At 41.6% G+C, this 18803-nt stretch overlaps 1 protein-coding gene across 2 annotated transcripts in view; it reads left to right on the forward strand.

Annotated features, from left to right (window-relative positions):
- The window catches only part of LOC116646688 (histone-arginine methyltransferase CARM1-like), a 281582-nt gene that overhangs the window by 198175 nt on the left and 64604 nt on the right, over positions 1-18803 (forward strand). For both annotated transcript variants that reach the window (XM_032427556.1, XM_032427557.1), the window contains exon 5: positions 2550-2660. In XM_032427556.1, the coding sequence (XP_032283447.1) occupies positions 2550-2660 (111 nt within the window). The remainder of the gene's footprint in view (positions 1-2549; positions 2661-18803) is intronic.

The raw sequence follows: 18803 nt of genomic DNA on the forward strand, positions 1-18803 counted from the left end.
GCCTTTTTTTTTTTTTCCACCAGAGAATTTATTCTAAGCCCGCCAAAGCTTTTTTTCCAATGTTGCGTGGCTTACATAGACAAGGCAGAATGTTCTTTTCACTCCCCACCATCTCCTATCAGCCCCAGACTGAAAATCGCTTTATTAATTTTTTAAATACACAAGTGGAAAGCAGATGACATTATCTGTTTTTCCAAGGCCTACGCTCTGTTTTGAAATAACCAAATGAATAAGGTTATTTTGGCCTGAAATTAGCTATTGAAATAAGGTATTTGGAAAATTGCCTTAGTTTGTAATTTTTCTTCTCTTCTCTAGGTATGGTCTGGGTCTGTTAGAGCATCTTCTACCAAATGGACTGATTTGGCAGAGGTTGAACCACATACATCAGGCTCCCTCCCATCTCTGACCTTTTTCTCTTTCTCCCCATCACCTCTCTCCTCTCTCTCCTAGTGGCAAACATTGCTTTGGTTTTAATCTGCAGGGTCAAGGAACTGAAAAACACTGTTCTAAGATGTGCTTCAAGCACCCTAATGAAAGAGAAAAAGAACACCATTCACTCATTTCTAGGGCACCTGTCGCCAGAGCAAGCAGGTGCAATTTCCATTGTTTCCTAATTTTGCATCCATATTTTGGACTGAACATGGAATCTAAAGTTTTATATTTTTATTGAATAAGGCTCCAAAAAGGTTCTTTGGGATCTGGTGTATCTTTTTTGGGGGGTGGGGGGCTGTGGATTGTACCGTCTACCTTAATGGCCTTCCGTCCCTAAACCGTGGTTGTAGGTGTTCTTGGAATGGAGTGGGACCCATGTGAAGATGTATTTCCAAGGGAGGATGAGGGGAAGGGAATGTTGGTATTTCTAAAAGTATAGACAGCCTGACAGCAAATTCCAGAGCCTGGGTGACATTTTAAATTGGTAATGCTCCTAATTACCCAAACCCTAGGAAACCATATGGAATACAGCCGCAGTTCTAGCATTAATGTAAGTGAGCACTGTGAACCCGTCACTAACAGCATGCTCTCTTAGAGTCACGGCACAGTATCTGGTCAGCACAGTGTGGTACTGCGGTTAAAACCCACAGACACGCACGCACACACCGTCTTGATATTTCCTTTTTTTTTTTTTGGAAAAATTTTCCTGCTATCAAGTAAAAAAAGAATCTTTTCTAAATTTCCTACAAAAAGTAATACTAAGTAATACTTTGTTTCCTTGTCGAACATCGCCTATTGGTATCGTTGTATTAAAATGTCAGATTTATATCGGGTGCCTGGGTGGCTCAGATGGTTAAGCGTCTGCCTTCAGCTCAGGTCATGATCTCAGGGTCCTGGGATCGAGTCCCGCATCGGGCTCCCTGCTCCTTGGGAGCCTGCTTCTCCCTCTGCCTCTCTCTCTCTCTGTCTCTCATGAATAAATAAATAAATAAAATCTTTAAAAAAAAAAATGTCAGATTTATAAAGATGAATTTAAGTAAACAGTGTATGGTTTCATGGAACATGAGCTTGGGTGAAGGCAGAAATACCCAGAGTCAAGTCCTAACTCCCCTATCTGCTGCTAAGTGAACTGGGGCTGGTTGGTCAATCTGCACTTCAATTTGGTCATCTCTGAAGTAGACAAAATAATGCTATTTACTCAAATGTTTATTGTAAGCATTTGGAGCCAATCAAAATGTCTTGCTCAAAGCTAGTGCTGAAAGATGCTAAGAGTCAAAGTCATTGATGTGGCAGGAACCCCGTAGCCTGAAATTTCAGTGATCAGATTGAGATTTGGGCCTTGGCTTTGGCAGTGTTTGGGGAGGGGACCCAATACATGCCATCCACTGCTTGCTCTTAGCGTTTTGGCCCAAGTCTTGGGCCCTTGTGCTTGTGAGTGCATAAGTGAATGGTGATTTTCTTGATTTAGGTCCCAGGTCTGAACACAGAGAAAAGAAGAAAAGTGTCTGTAGATTCCATGTGTCCACTGTCTTAATACCCTCCTACCTTCCATTTATAAACCTCCCCAACTTTGTGGAGGGGCCTGGATGAAAAACAAGCACATATCTCACTTTTGGATTTTTAAAGGCTTTATCTTCAGTTATTTCTGAATAAATAAAAAATACATTTATTTATATAAAATTATATATATAAAACATACAAAACATATAAAAACTGGTGACAGTTTTCATTTTGTTCATGCTAACAGATTTGATAAGCAAGCTCATTCATGACACTTTACTTTTCTTGGCCCTAAACATCCTAAAAGCAATCCATGCTACAAAGAAACTATAATAATAAGAGCAATGATTTGAAAAACACCAATTAGGTGCCAAGTGATTTGTATACATTTTATGTTCATTAATCCCTATAGCAAACCTTAAAAAGTGGATATTATTAACCCGATTAAACATCTGAGAAAAAGGAGTCTCACAGAGATTCATAACTTGGCCAAGGTAAGACCACTTACAAATAGCAAAGCTCGTACTTTAAGTCTGATGGCAAGGCTCAAAGTTGGCATGGGGCCAGGATACCTGCGCGTGTTCTCACCTCTTTGTTGGCTTTGCTCTCTCCTCCAGGTTGTTCTAGATGTTGGCTGCGGATCAGGAATACTGTCATTCTTTGCGGTACAGGCGGGAGCTAGGAGAGTGTATGCCGTTGAAGCCAGTTCAGTCGCACAATATGCTGAGGTAAGTGGTAGTATTTTTACAGCAGCTACTAAGTAGGTCTTCGGTAAACTTCAGGGGTCTGGGTGATAGGCTTTTCCAGGTAGGTCATTTAGAAGAATTTTTTTACCAGTCTGATTTTTTTTCCTGTTGGGATTTTACTGCTGCAAGAAGCCAGACTTCACTGTAGTCATTGATAGGAAAACAAGTTTTTAAAACATTTCATGATACTGAAAATAGAGCAAAACTTTCTTCATCCCCATCCACTGGGTGGCAGGTGGGCCTGGGGGAGATGAATGTTTTCTTATCTTTAATGACCTACCGAGGTGAGGAGTCGGACTTCCCTGGAGCTAGATTTATTTTGTTCTTAAGTGCTGTGTGGACAATAGCTGTACCACTCACTTTAAATTGTGCTTTGGGCTTAAGGAGCTATTGCTACATGGTTGTATTTGGAACATAGATGTCTGTGTTCCAGGGAGCTTTTTCAGATTTCAGGCTCCGATTGGAGGATAGGGAGATGCTTTGTTTTAATATAGCGCTCTATTACCATTATGAAATGTATACAAATATTAGAGAATTAAGTCAAAGTCAAGAGTCAGGTAACAATCGCTTTCAGTAATACTTGGATATAATAATAACACAATCAAGCTGCAGAGAATGGATGTATGTGTGCACGTGCATGAACAGGGTAATGTGCTTGTCATTCACAGCTGGAGGAGGCCTGAGTTTTAATGAGGGATAGGATGACAGAGAGGGAAGCTTGGCCGTTCCTTCTGATGAACTTCGCATAATATTCTCCCAGCCCTGGACAACCAGTAGCTCAGGGTGATGGTTGGCTTTGGATTGAGTGAGCAAAGAGGGACCAGAGACAAGTAGACCAGTGTGGCATGTTTGGAAAGGAAGAGTGCAAGAGCCTAATGGCTGGCATGTTGTTATATGCTTTTTCCCTTCCAACAAATGTTGGATAAAATATTTTTGGTCATTTGCTACTCCACAAGTTCTTAAAAGTTTTTACTGAAAATTAGATACATGCAAAAGAATATTTGTAAAATGTGTAAGTGTAAAGGATCATGATACAATGAATGTGGGCCCTGTACCTCTCTTCAGAAATAGGCCGTTAGCATTTCCATTAAAGGTCCATGTATCTTGTCCCGATTGCTTTTCCTTTCTGCTCTAAACAGAGGTAACCACTATCTTGAATTTTTGTTTGTCATTCCCTTGTTCTATAGTTTTACCACATGTATTTCTGTCCCTAAAAACAAATCCCTTATGAACTTTCCATAAATAGAATCATAATGTATGCAATCTTCTATAATTTGCTTTTTTCATCCCACATTATGTTCCTGATGATCATTTTGTGGATGCAAACAACTGTTGTTTCTTTATCTTCAGTGCTGGAGAGTGTTCCCTTGTATGAAATGCCTCAAGTTGTTTGCTCACTGTTCTGTTGGCAGACTTTGGATGGCCTCCATTATAAAAGTGTTGTTAGGAATATTCTTGCATAGCACTCCCCACTACATCTTTGCTAGAGTTCCTCAACATATACCCATCAGTAGAATTGTTGGGTCAGAGGACAGGCCTACCTTCAACTCTGCTCTGTAATGCTCACTTGTTTTCCAAAGTGGCTCTTCCGGTTTTCACTCTCTCCAGTAGTAACCAAGAATGCCATTGTTCTGCAATTCTGTCAGCACTTGATATTGTCAGGCTTTGGAATTTTTGCCCATCTGGTATTTATGACTTGATGTTTGCAGTTTTAATTTGCATTTTCCACTTAATAATGACTTTGAGCATCTTTGCAGAGTGTTTTGGCCATTCTCTTCTATGGAATACCTGTTCATTTTTTTTTTTTTTGGACAATTTTTATTTTGAATTATTTTTCTAATTCTAATTCATTTGTAGGAATGATTTCTATATTCTGGGATATTAATCCTATTTGGTTCTATGTGTGGAAAATAACTTTTTACAGTTCATACCTCCCCTTTTCTTTTTCTTTATGGTCCTAGTAGACTTTAAGTATGGAATTCTAAAAAAGGAGAAGAGAATATAAGCTTATGAGGAGAGAACCCTATAGTTAAAGGTGCCTCCTCTTAGATTTTCATAGATCTTAAAATGCATTCCTAAGGATAAGGGGGTGAGCATAGAACTTTGTCTCAGGTGCTGCTCATTTCATCATACTTACATTCAATTGCATCCCACAATTCTGTTTAAGAGTAACAGTACTGATTAGGGTCTACACCTATCTTCAGAGAGGTTCTGTTCTGATAAGAGATTGATCCTGTTGTCTCTTGTATCAGACACCACCCCACAAAAAGAGTGGCATAAGTAATTCAGGGATCTTCTTTTTCTCATACAGTTTTTTTTGCATATATTTTAAGATGATTCGAGACATATCAGTTCTTTTTAAAACCTTGAAAACCTAATACCCATGGTTATAGTATTTTAAAGAAAAACAGGAAGAAATTAGCTAGAGACATCCTTGCATTTCCTAGCCATAATCCTGTCTCCAACCCCAGCATAAGCTCTCAGTAATCATCAGCACACCATGGGAGGAGCCATTCTAGAACCGTCTGTGTGACTGGTTTCCCCAAGAGAATCCTCATCCTGATTAGACATATCAGCAGGATTGTTGTCCTTCTCACAGAGTGGGGCTGCCCTTGTGGGCACTTTTACCCAGGGTGTGGCTGCTGTATAATTATAAGGGTCTCTAGCAAGAAGCTCATCCACAGGAGAAGAAAAGAGAAAGAATTTAAAATTTTAAAACTTTTTAAAGATTTTTTTTTTAATTTATTCATTCAAGACACAGAGATACAGGGAGAGAGAGAGAGAGCATGAGCAGGGGCAGAGGCAGAGGGAGGGGGAGAAGCAGGCTCCCCGCTGAGCCGGGAGCCTGATGCGGGGCTCGATCCCAGGACCCTGGGATCATGACCTGAGCTGAAGGCAGATGCTTAACCATCTGAGCCACCCACATGCCCCTAAAATTTTAAAACTTTTTAAACTATTTAAAACTTTTTATACAATTTGAAACTTGGAATAATTTCAAACTTATAGGTAAGTTGTAAAAATAAGAATATTTCAAAGGCTACCCAAATTCTGTTTACCTAGATTCAACAGTTGTTCACCATTTTACCCCATGTGCTTTATCATTGACTCTTGCTTTTCTCTCATCCCCTCCACACGGATATGTATACACGTGTGTATAAATGTTTACATCTATGTGGGTAAGAGATAGAGATGGATGTACACATGCACTTTTTTTTCTTTTTTTTTAGAGAGGGAGCGCACACACAAGTAGGGGGTGGAGGGGCAGGGGGAGAGGGAGAGAGACAGAATCTTAATCAGGCTCTGCACGCATGGGGCTTGATCTCATGACCCTGAGATCATGACCTGAGCCAAAATCAAGTCGGTCACTTGAACCGACTGAGCCACCCAGGTGCCCATACATACACTTTTATCTCTGGGCCAGTGATATACATCATAGCTTTTTGTCCTTAAACATTTCAGTGTATATTTCCTAGGAATGACGCTATTCTCTTATGTAACCAAAGAAGAACTTAATTTAAAGGTGAAAATGACTTGTCCATTGAGTCTTTCGATGTTACGGATCAAAAGGTTTTGGACAGGCCCCAGCATGAGCCGAGAGACCGTCACTGTGGGTGTTGAGGCGAGGAGAGTCTATACTGAGCTGCCTCTTTGCTTGTATATCATTTCCAGTGAGACTTGATTTTTTTAAAGCTTTAAAACCATTGTTCAAATGAATCCCAAAAGCCATGGTTTTATGTTATCTTTGGTTTTGGCTTCTGTAGAGGATTTTTGTGTTTCCGTAATCTTCCTTTTCCGTGAATAGTTGGGGCAGGTTGGAGGCAGGGGTGGCTTTTCAAATGCTGTGGGGACTGCACAGAGTCCTTGAAATCCTTGACGGCAGGTCTCTTTGGCCCTCGAGACCTTCCCTGCATGTGGCCCTAAGGACAGGCTAGTTAATAGTGCATTCAGGGCCAAGTATGATTAGAACCTTCTCAAAGGATGGATTTAATGCCAACCCGGTCCCTCCTGATGAAGACTCTGGCCTCCGCCGTGCCTCCACCTGCTGCCATGGGCATCATGAGACGCTCCTGTGGGCCAGGCCTTTTCACCCTGGTGCAGGGCGACCCATACCAGCTCTTGATTTCTGCTTCTTACACTGACACTCGTCTGCACAATTTGTGCGTGGCAAAATGCAAGTGTGAACAGCCCACAAAAGATTTTCCCTCTAAGAATAGGCTTTTATAGCAGCTCAGCACACAGCGCATGGTGCTCCTTTCGACCTTTTCATTATTTGGTAATTGAACCAGCAGACATTTAATTCTTTCCTCTGGAGTCTTCATTAAATTGCTCGGAAAAGATAAAGTTGCAACAAGAAAGAAAAATGAACAAATTTAACTACCATCGCCTGTGCCTGGATACTTCTTCTCATACCAGGCTTCTGGGCTTTAAGTAAACAGAATATTTTCAAATTGCAGTGAATTCAATTTCAGTTGTTTTCAGTGGCTCAAACTGATTTTGTAAGGGCTGACCCTCAGCCGACAGGATGATGTGAGTGACTCCTTGTCTGGAGGGCACGTACATGGAGTCATTTTTTGCAGGATGGTCATGAACTTGCCCAGGTGCAGCCATGTGCTCTCACCCTGGGCCCCATCTGACATTTCTGGGTCAGTAATAAGAGATCATCCTTTTCCACAGAACAGGGAAGGACTAAAGGTCTCCCATGGGTTTCCAGCCTGTCTACCTCAAAAGGGCAGCTCTGTCTTGCTCTCTTTTTCCTGTCTTACGTATGAAACATAGAGCTGAAGCTCTGGGATCCTACAGACCAAATGAAAAAGAAAAAGGCATTAATCAAATGCATACACATATATGATCCAGGGAAGGGGGTATTCCTTCATTTAAACTGTACACAAACACAGGTCATGTCTCTCCATCTAATTCCTCGGGGGGCCAGGAGAATAAAAGACTATGAGGGTAAGCATTCATGGATAGATTTATGTGTTATAAACAACTCGAACTTACAACAAAGCTCTCTGGCACCGAGATTTAACAATGTCCATAATCATTATTGGGCCACTTAATGATTAGACTTTACTGGGACATCATTCCTACATATGCCTCCTGAGGATGACTTTTAAGGAGTCAGACCAGCTGTTTCTAGGTGATGGGGCAGTGGACGTAAAGGCAGGTGGAATCAGAGCCCTTGTGACACTGCCCTTCTAGACCTGCTGGGTTCGTGATCTAGGGCTGGGCTGCTCTCTTCAAAATGGAAGCCATGGCACATCTGTGGTTGTTTATATTTCAATGTAAATTAGTTTTTAAAACTTAAATTCCTTCGTCACACTAGTTGCATTCCAAGGACTCCACAGCCACGGGGACTAATGGCTCTGGAATGGGACAGTGCACAGAGGGAGCGTGTCCATCACTGCAGAAAGTCCACGGGGACTGATGGCTCTGGAATGGGACAGTGCACAGAGGGAGCATGTCCATCACTGCAGAAAGTCCCAGAGGGAGGCAATGGAGAGGAGAGGACACGAGTGGCCAGACTTCACTCTGTTGGCATGTGGCGGCCGGGCCGATGGCTGTGCTCACTGCCAGGTATTGGGGGCCCTGGCCAGATGGGACTGGCTCAGCGGTAGGTGAGGCGCTCTCCCCAGTCCCTCGTACTGTGGGCATTGTTCATTCCCTTATTTATGTGTGAGATCTGTCATAGAGCGGGTTCCCTAGGAAACGGACTGCTGCAGAGAGCTGCGTGCAGGAACTTTGTCACAGGGGGCTCTTGGGAGCCTGATGTGTAGGGAAACCAAAGAGGCAGGATAGTACTGGGCAGAGGAGGTGTTAAGCTGCAGCATGGTCACAATAAGGTGCACATCTAATTGCACAGGAGTCCCCATGCTGACACTACCCATCGGGCTTGAAGGATGGAAAGGCCTTTGCCTTTCCATCCCACACCTTTTTCATGTACACTCCCTCAGGAAGGGCTGTGGCTTTGGCTCAGGTGGCTCTCTGGGCCGAGGGCATTTGGTAAGACCAGACCCAGCTGAGAGCCACCGTTGCCAACCTTCCAGCAGCTGGGGAGACGAGTCCCATGGTCCCAAAGCAAGGATCGGTAACATATGCCCCAGCAGGTGCTACAAGATCGAGATGCAGGATCCTGACTTGGGGCTACAGACAGGAAGCTAGAGGAGAATGGAGATGAAGATGGAACAGGAACTCCAGGAAGTGATGGATCAAGTCAGATGACACTACTTAGGCCACAGGGCAATTGGTCACGTGTGCTTTAGGTACGACAAAGACTTTCTAGAAACAGACTGCACTACCGGACGTGATGTGCCTTCTACTATCCGAATATCCGAAGCCCCGTGAGGACACAGAGTACACGTAGGACATGATCTCTCCCCTCAGGTAGACGACAATCCATTTGGATTTCAAACAAGTGAAATTCGCGACACAAGACCTTGAGTGCACGTGAATGCATGTGAGTGGCAGCGATGAGAAACGCCAGGGCCAGGACCAATTCCCCTCTGCCGGGCGGGTCAGGGAGGCTGTCAGAGAAGAGATGGGATTTGAATGGAATCCTAAAGGGCGAAAGAAATGAATTGCTGTCTTTTCACGCTTCACCTCACTGCCAACAATGACCTTTTTGGAAACCCTTAGGTTCTTAGGCTATTCCTCATCTTAAATGGGTGGATAATCTCCTCACAAAATGCTTCGAAGGCCAGTTATTGAAAAGTGCTTCTAATGTTTAATCTTGAACACTAGGAAGAACATATACTTTGAAGTTTTCTGAGTTTATCCTGATTTCAACTCGTTGAGCTGGCTTTTTTTTCTCCAGTATTTTTAGTGTCTCCTGCAGCTTACTTCTTTCTTCTCATTCTCCGGACACCAAATGCCTGAGTCATGAAGTTTTATCCAGCCCATCAACACTTCTTATTTTTGCACTGACAATAAGGTTAAGAAGTGGCAATAAGGAATCTCTGAAGGAAATAATACTAATAAGCATTTTGCACAGCTGAACATTTAGAATTTAGGATGCATTTCTACATCTATAAACATGTAGCTCTTCAGGAAGAATCTGTGAGGGGCTTGGGGCAGATAATATCATCCGTGCATGCAGTGCACACTCTCTCTCTCTCAAATAAATAAATACATCCTAAGGGGAAAAAAAAGTCCATGTGGAATGCCACCCCATTTGCCACAAGACCCTACCCAGGAAATAAGAACCCTTCTTTTTTATTTTATTTTATTATGTTAGTCACCATATATTACATCATTAGTTTTTGATGTAGTGTTCCATGATTCATTGTTTGTGCATAACACCCAGTGCTCCATGTAGAACGTGCCCTCTTTAATACCCATCACCAGGCTAACCCATCCCCCCACCGCCCTCCCCTCTAGAACCCTCAGTTTGTTTCTCATAGTCCATAGTCTCTCATGGTTCGTCTCCCCCTCCGATTTCCCCCCCTTCATTCTTCCCTTCCTGCTATCTTCTTTTTTTTTTTTTTTTTTAACATATAATGTATTATTTGTTTCAGAGGTACAGGTCTGTGATTCATCAGTCTTGCACAATTCACAGTGCTCACCATAGCACATACCCTCCCCAATGTCTATCACCCAGCCACCCCATCCCTCCCACCCCCCACCACTCCAGCAACCCTCAGTTTGTTTCCTGAGATTAAGAATTCCTCATATCGGTGAGATCATATGATACTTGTCTTAACAAGAACCCTTCTTATAGCTGGATTGGTGATTGACAAGGCAAGAAGGCATATGGGAGAAAACATCTATGCCTCCTTGTCTTGGTCAGCATTCCGTTCCTTATAAGGTAGGCCGAAACACCTTTGCCAGGATTAGAATTGATGATTCTGGAATCAGACAGTGTGGGGTTGTGTCCTTGATCCACAGCGTAATGGCCATGTGATCTTGACAAGTGTCCATGTGACCTTGGCAAGTATTAGTTTCTTATTGCTGCTATAAAAAATTAACATGAACTTAATGGCTTTAAACAGTACACATTTACTACCTTACGGTTCTGAAGGTCAGAAATACAAAGTGGATCTTGTGGGGCTAAAATCAAGGTGTCACAGGACTGTCCTTTTCAGGAGGCTCTAGGGGGGCATCTATCCTTTGCCTTTGCCAGGGTTTAGAGGCTGCCCACATTACTTGCCTCGTGACTTTGGTTTTCACCATCATCTTCTTCTCTCCCTTCTGCCTCCCTCATGAAAAGATCCTTATGTTTATATTGGGCCCATGAAGACCATCCAGTATACTCACCCCATCCCAAGATCCCTAATTGAGTCACATCTGCGAGGCCCCTTTGCCGCGTAAGGTCACGTACTCAAAAGTTTTCAGGGAGTAGGGTGTATACTTTTTTTTGGGGGGGGGGCACATCATTCGGCCTACCATATTAAGTTACCTGACCTTTCCCTACCTCATTTTCTTCATCTATAAATTTGTAGATAGTAATAGTCCCTTGTGAAGATATTTATGAGGATCACCTGAGAAAATCAATATAGAAATTAGCACAGTGCCTGACATTCTCTAGCTTTTGTTATCCTTGTCGCCATGGCGATTATCAATACTATTATAGGGCCTCATTTCATCCATGTCTCTGTACAAATCAACCCAACAGAGATCATGGGAGGGGGACCACCAGGCAACAATGGGAGTTGTGGGGCCGGGCAGGGCACATTTTTTTAAAAAGCGTGTGTTTAAATTGCATTTTGAAATTTCCTTTTATGACTCCTTTTTAAAACCCAGGCAATTACAAGATGCGGGGGCTGTGCGTTGTGCCCAGCCCTTCTCAGAGCTTCTGCAGACTGGCCGGAGCAGTGTGTTAAACAGCTCGGTAACATCTGGGTCTCAGGAGAAATTCATAGCTGTTTCTAAATCCTTTCCGCAGTAGAAACTGTGCTTGCTGACCCAAATCTACTAAATTCTCAGATGGCCTCAGGTTTGGTGACTATTGAGAGGGAACACAACTACTTTGGCATCAGGGAATAAATAACACGGTGGCTCCAGACGAGGATGCATCAGGATCCCTGCAGGATTTCTGTAACACGGATTGCTGGGCTCTACCCGCAGAATTTCTGAGGCAGCAGGTACAGGGATGTGGTCCAAGACTTTGCATTTCTTCAAGTTCTGTTGATGCTGCTGCTTAGTCAGGAGCCCACACTTTGAGGATTGCTGGGATTATATAACATCAGAGATGTAACCGCCCCCACAGGGTCTGAGTTGGGGAAGTAAGGGAGCAGGCATAGCGGCTGGAGTCTCCCTGCCCCAAGCTCCCTGCCGCGGCAGCAGCACCCCCTTTGGTGATGGATAAATTTTATTACATCCACTTTAGTAAACAGCCGGAAAGGCTGGAAGCCTGATACTAAATGTATTGTGCACATCACTGAGACTTGGTTAAAAACAACTGGATTGACTTCAGTTTCTTTTTTTTTTTTACTTTTAAAAAGTTTGCTTTTATGTTTAACCTCAATTTCCTTATTTTCCCAGTTGTATTGAGAAATAACTAACATTCGTCACTGTGTAAGTTTCAGGTATGCAGCATGGTAGTTTCACTTACGAATTTTGTGAAATGATGACCACAGTGGGTTTAGTTAACATCTGTCAACTCATACAGATACAATAAAAAGAAAAGAAGAAATTTTTCCTAGTGGTGAAAATTCTTAGGATCTGGTCTCTGAACTCTTCTGCATCGTACAACGGCTTAGCCGTAGTCTGCACGCTCTGTATTCCATCCCCAGTACTTACTTCTAAGTGGACGTGTGTACCCTCTGACCTCTGTCCTCCATTTCCCCGTCTCCCCACCTCCACCGCTGGTAACCACAAATCTGATCTCTTTTTTCTGTGAGTTTGGTGGGATTTTTCGTTGTGGTTGTGTTGTCTTTATTTCTTTAGGATTCCACACGTAAGTAAGATCATACAGTATTTGTCTTTCTCTGTCTGACTTATTTCACTTAGCATAATCCTTTCAAGGTCCTTTCATGTCATCACAAATGGTAGGATTCCCTCATTTTTGTGGCTGTATAATATTCCTGTGTGTGTGTGTGTACCACAACTCCTTTATCCACTCATCCATTGATGGACACTTAGATTGTTTCCATGTCTTGGCTATTGTAAACAATGCTGCTGTGAACAGGGGAGTATAGATATATTTTCAAGTTAGCATTTTAGCTTCCTTTACACCTCACCCCCCCTTTTTTTTGATTGATTGAGGTATAACTGATATTTTATTTATTTAGTTAGTTTTTTAAAAGATTTTATTTATTTATTTGACAGAGACATAGCGAGAGAGGGAACACAAGCAGGGGGAGTGGGAGAGGGAGAAGCAGGCTTCCCGCAGAGCCCTTCCCGATGCGGGGCTCGATCCCAGGACCCCAAGATCATGACCTGAGCCGAAGGCAGACGCTTAACGACTGAGCCACCCAGGCACCCTGAGGTATAACTGATATTTTAAAATTGCAATATAGTTAATGTATACATCTTGAAAAGTTTGGACATATACATATGTCCATCACTGTAGTCAAGGTACTAAGCATGTCCATCACCTCTAAATATTTCCCTGTGTTCTGTTTTTATTTGCATGCTTGTGTTCGTGGGTTTTTTTTTTTATATGAACACTTAACATGAGATGTACTCTTTTAACATATTTTAAAATATACAATACCACATTGCTAATTATAGGTGATATGTTTCTAGAATGTACTCATTTTTCATAACACAAACTTTATTTTTTTAAGTTTATTTAACTAATCTACACACCCAATGTGGAGCTTGAACCCACGACCCCAAGATCAAGTCATATGCTCTTCCAGCTGAGTCCTGCATAGCACAAACTTTACATCCGTTAAAGAACAATTCTTCATTTCCCCCTTTCCTGGCCCCTGGCAACCACAATTCTATTCTCAGCTTCTGTAAGTTGGACTATTTTAGATACTTCATATAAATGGCATCATGCATTGTTTGTCTTTCTGTGATTGGCTTATTTCATTTAGCATAATGCCCTCAAGGTTCATCCCTATTAGTTGTTGCCAACGGCAGGATTTCCTTCTTTTTTTTAAGGCCGAATAATATTCCATTGTATGTGTATAGACCACATTTTCTTCATTCATGTGTTGGTGGACATTTGGACTATTTCCACATCTTGGCTTTTGTGAATAAAGCTGCAGTGAGGGTGCAAATATCTCTTCAAGAGGCCAATTTAACATCTTTCGGATACATACTCAGAAGTGAGGTTAATAGATCATATGGTAATTCTATTTTAATGTTGTGTGGGAACTCCACAGTTTCCCATAGTAGCTACGTCTTCCACATTCCCACCAACAGTGTGTAAGGGTTCCAGTTTCTCTATGGAGAAATAGCCTCACCAACACTTGTCTTTTTGCTGTTTTTTGGAAATAGCCCTTCTAACAGGTGTGAGGTCATCTCTCACTGTGGTTTTGATCTGCATTTCTCTGGTGCTTAGGAGAGCAACACCAGTTTCATCTGTTTCACTTATTGGGCTTCTGGATCAACTTTTATTTGAGTAATGGTCTGGAGGCCAAAAAAAACTTTTGAAATTGATGTCCAATTTCCTCAATTTACAGAGGAGGGGCTGGAGAAGATGTTTGCCTAAATCCCCAGCTGTCCTTCCTCGGCTGTGGAAAGTTATGCTCACTGCTCACACCGGCACGTTGGTCATCTCGATATTTAAACCGCAATTCAAACAACTCCTGAGCTCACTTTGCAATGTCAGAAATATACTTTCTTTAATCCAAAGTCTTAACTCATGGCCCCTTGCCTCCTTGTTCCTCCCTTTACCCCGAAGCAGCCCCCGTTGTGCGCCGCTATTCTCGGCCCCTGTGTGAGGCTCCGTTTGATTCCTGATGTTAGAGGAGAGAAGCAGCATGTTTGTCCACCTAAAGCATTTTTCTGCATGGCCGCTACACGTTTTCGGAGAGTTGTGATTAGGCCGCACATTTTCTTGGCAAGCTGAGCAGGGAAGGTGGGACAGACTGTAATTTAAATTCGTCCAAATAAGAAAGGCATCATTTGAGCCCTCCCGGGGAGTGAAACTAAAAAGCATTCGGATGGTTGATTACTTATTCCTAAAAAGGTTTTGATGTCTTAGAACTCCCTTCAGCCCTAGCACTGAATTCGCTTCTCGCTCACACCCTCCCCCTCCTACCCCCCAACCCCAACTGTACTTTTTCCAGCCAGTTCCAGGCAGCTCAGAGAGTTTCACCCTGTGGGAAGTGCCACAAGAGAGGAAAACAAACAAACAAACAAACAAAACCATGATCCCTGTTGGCTGTGTGACACTCTTGGAGGCCAGGCCAACGTCTGAAGAGCAAAATATGCAGTCAGATCAACAGGTTGGCTTCCCCGCACAATGCTAAGTAATCACTGTGACTCCTTATTTTTCGCAGGACTGATGAATCCTCCTCTGCTCTGGGCTGACGGTTTGGCCGTCGTGTAGCCTCAGATTGCTGTCCAGTCTTGCTCTTTTCATCTACTGTAGCTGAGGAAATGATAACTGGTTTGGCCACCTGGGTAACTTTTTAATGATCTGAAAGACCACAAGGAGCCAACGTTTCTTTTGTGAGTCCCCCATTCAGCAACCTAATAGCTAGCTGAAGAGAGCTTTCTTGAAAAGAAGAAAGTCTGCTCCTCCCAGGCAGAAGCAATAGGACCGCACGATTCTCTGATTAAACTGTCACACCGCGCATATTATGGGGCATCGGACCTGCCAGAGACGGGCTGACTGCTGAGGTTCCTTGGTATTTGCACTGATGTTTTTCTGCCAGCAAGCCGTGAAATGACAGATGAGTGTCCCTCAACTTGAGTGTGAATGGCAAGTAAAGTGCCCAAGAAACTGTTGGGACCCAGCCACCCCCTGGGGCAGTGCTGGAAGGGAAACGTGTTTTTCTTTAGGGTTACCCTCTGTGCAAATGAACTTCAGTCAGGAGTGAAACCAAAGTGAGCACCACAGGGGAGGCAAGAACAGAGCAAAACCACGGTCTCTCCTCTGCCCCAGCGGACAAGCAGCCTCTGCTAACAGGTGCCAAACTTAGAACGGAAAGCCGGAAAGGGTTTTCTCTCCTCCCTAAACTCGTTTTCACAGTAGAACATTGAAAACCTCAACACCTCTCCCGCGTTGTATTTAAAAAAAGCAACTGCTTCGGGGTTGGAGTGACCAGCGCTCAAGGCAGGAGCCTGGTCATTGCTCTGTATAATGTGTCTGCAAAGTTCTGTTGGTGTCTCATGACTGGCATACATTCTCAGCTCTCCTGTCAACAAATGCATAGTGATTTATTTTGAAAACTTCGTATGTACGACCATATTAACATATTACGTGCATTATAAACATACTCCAAAGTTAAAATGATGAGATACCACTATGCACGTACCAATAGCTAAAATTCCAAAGCCTGACAATAAAGCCAGTGGGACCCACTGTGTGTAGGAATGGAAAATGACACAAGAACTTTCAAAAACCATCGGGCGATTTCTCTTAAAGTTACACATGTACTGCCCCTAGGACCCAGCAGTTTCACTCCTTGGCATTTACCTAAGGGAAATGAAAATATGTGTTTACACAGAGATTTGTACACAGAGACCTGGAAGCAACCCAAATGTCCCTCAACAGATGAAAAGACAAATTATAGTCTATCTAAACAGTGAAATACTATTGAGCAATGTAAATGAATGAACTATTTTTCCACACCACAGTATGGACTAGTCTCAAAAATATTATGCCGAGTAAAAGAAGTCAGACACAGAAAAGCATATTAATCTATTCATGTGAAGTTCTAAAATAGGCAAAACTAATCAGTAGTGACAGCAGATCAGCGGTGAGGGGGTAAAGCGGGGTCAGGATTGACTGCAAACAGGCATGAAGGCAATTTTGGGGGAGATGAATATTTTCCATATCTTGATTGTGGTGCTAGTTTCGTTACATGGGTATATATATTTATTAAAACACATTAAACTGCACACTTAATGTGAGTATGTTACATTACATGTAAATTATTCAACAAATATGCCCTGAACATGTTTTTTGTTTTATTTGTTTTATTTTTTGAGAGAGAGAGCGCAAACATGAGCGGGGAGGGAGAGGGAGAGAGAGAATCTCCAGCAGACTCTCCCCCCAACAGCTGAGTGCAGAGCCCGATATGGGGCTCAATCTCATGAGCCTGAGATCATGACCTGAGCTGAAACCAAGAGTAGGATGCTTAACTGACTGAGCCACCCAGGTGCCCCTGAACATGCTGTTTAAAAGCAAAAGTAGACATCTGTTCACTTTTGTCCTGGAAATCTTAGTCCATGCAATAATATAAGAACCAGAAATAAAATGATTGAAAGGAAGGAAAAGACGAGATAAAGATGAAAATCCATGTGACTTTTTTAAAATTTAAATTTATTTAAATTCAATTAATTAACATAAAGTGTATTATTAATTTCAGAGGTAGAGTCCAGTGAAAATCCACCTGATTTTTAAGTGTGTTTACCTAACTAATGACACCAAAAACCTATAGAGTTAATGTGATTTAAAATATTGATTTAATATTTGGTAAGAATATGATTTAAAGGTCTGGTTCTATGTTAAATTTATTTTGATACTTTTTTATGAGGGCTCTTGCCACTGGGTAGAAAACATGCAGAAATATGTAAATTCAAATGGAAGAAAGGCAAAATGAGTGGAACTAAATGAATCACAATATTCATTTTTCAGCCCATTATGCAACACACTTGAAATTCAGCTAATACATTTCTCTGATGTCAATCAGAAGGTCTTACAAACTAATCAGAGGGTGCTACAATTTTACATTTTTAAGAAACAGATTTCAAATTACTAAAATTCTTCTTTTGGAAGATCTTTGAACATAAGAGAAAATTATGTTCCCCAGTCTTTACAACTTTGGGAGCTATGAGACTTTTTATCATTTTCCGAAACAAAATCAGCTAACAATGAAATATCCCCCAACAACCACTTTCAAAATGTTCTTTCCATAGTACGAGTTTCTTCTCAAGACTGGCTCCTTCTTCATTCATTGTGAACAGCCATCTTTTTAAAACTGTTTTTATTATTTCAAATGTATAGAAAATCTGAAAAAAATCATTTGAAGACTTTAAGATGATTTTAAGAAGATTCATTAATTATTTACATTTTTCTCTTCCTCCCACACGGAGACCCTTTAGTGTATATTTCCTAAGAACAAAGGAATTTAACCACACAACAGTGATCAAAATCAGAAAATTTAAGTGATATAGTTCTATCCCAAAAATTTCCTTTATATTATTTTAGAAGGGCCACTTGTTTATTTTTTCAAAAATGTCTGCCAGGAGCATAATTCTGACAACTACTTGTCATCACAGAAAATTTCAGCAAATGACAACTCTTGCCTTTAACAAGAAAATTCCGTGACTCATCTATACATGGAGTAGATCTTCTATATACTCTGCTGTGAAATAACGGGTAGAGGCTCATTGCTGTAAGGATTTTCAGGGACATCCCCATGTTCTTACAAAGTACTGTAAAGCCCTTTTCTAAATATATAAAATTATCCACATTGATGAAATCCTGTAGCCCCATGTGAACTTATTACTTAAAAGATGTGTCTCTAATAACTTGCTGGTGTATGATGTGTGTTAGTGAGCATTAATATTAGCTGCTCTTATTATTAATCATTGTCAGTGTTTATGTCAGTCATGCTGGTACTGGCTACCGTTTGGGAGCATGTTTTTTTGTTTTGTTTTGTTTTTTGATTATACGGTTTTTATTTTGGAGAGATGCTCTGGAAAAAAATTTAAAAAAACACAAAGAGAGATGCTCTGGAAAACTTGGAGAGATTAGGTTTGCTAGAACCAACCTGGAACAGTGTAAATAAGAACTGTAGAATTTGGAATCCAACAAACTTAATATTTGAGCTGTGGTAGCACTTAATTAATATAGGTTTCTTTCTATATATATATGTCATATATCATCGTATATATCATATCATATATATATATATCAGGATAAGTGAAATTTTTTACCAAGGTTCTGCTAAAGTAACAAAAGACTAACATCTCAGGCTAATAGCAACAAAAGTTTATATTTTTGCTCACATACATGTTCATGGTTATGGCTTTTTTATTGACTAAAACAAGTCACATGAC

Source organism: Phoca vitulina, unplaced genomic scaffold (assembly GCF_004348235.1).
Source record: "Phoca vitulina isolate PV1807 unplaced genomic scaffold, GSC_HSeal_1.0 scaffold37, whole genome shotgun sequence".
In the NCBI taxonomy this organism is placed as follows: Eukaryota; Metazoa; Chordata; class Mammalia; order Carnivora; family Phocidae; genus Phoca; species Phoca vitulina.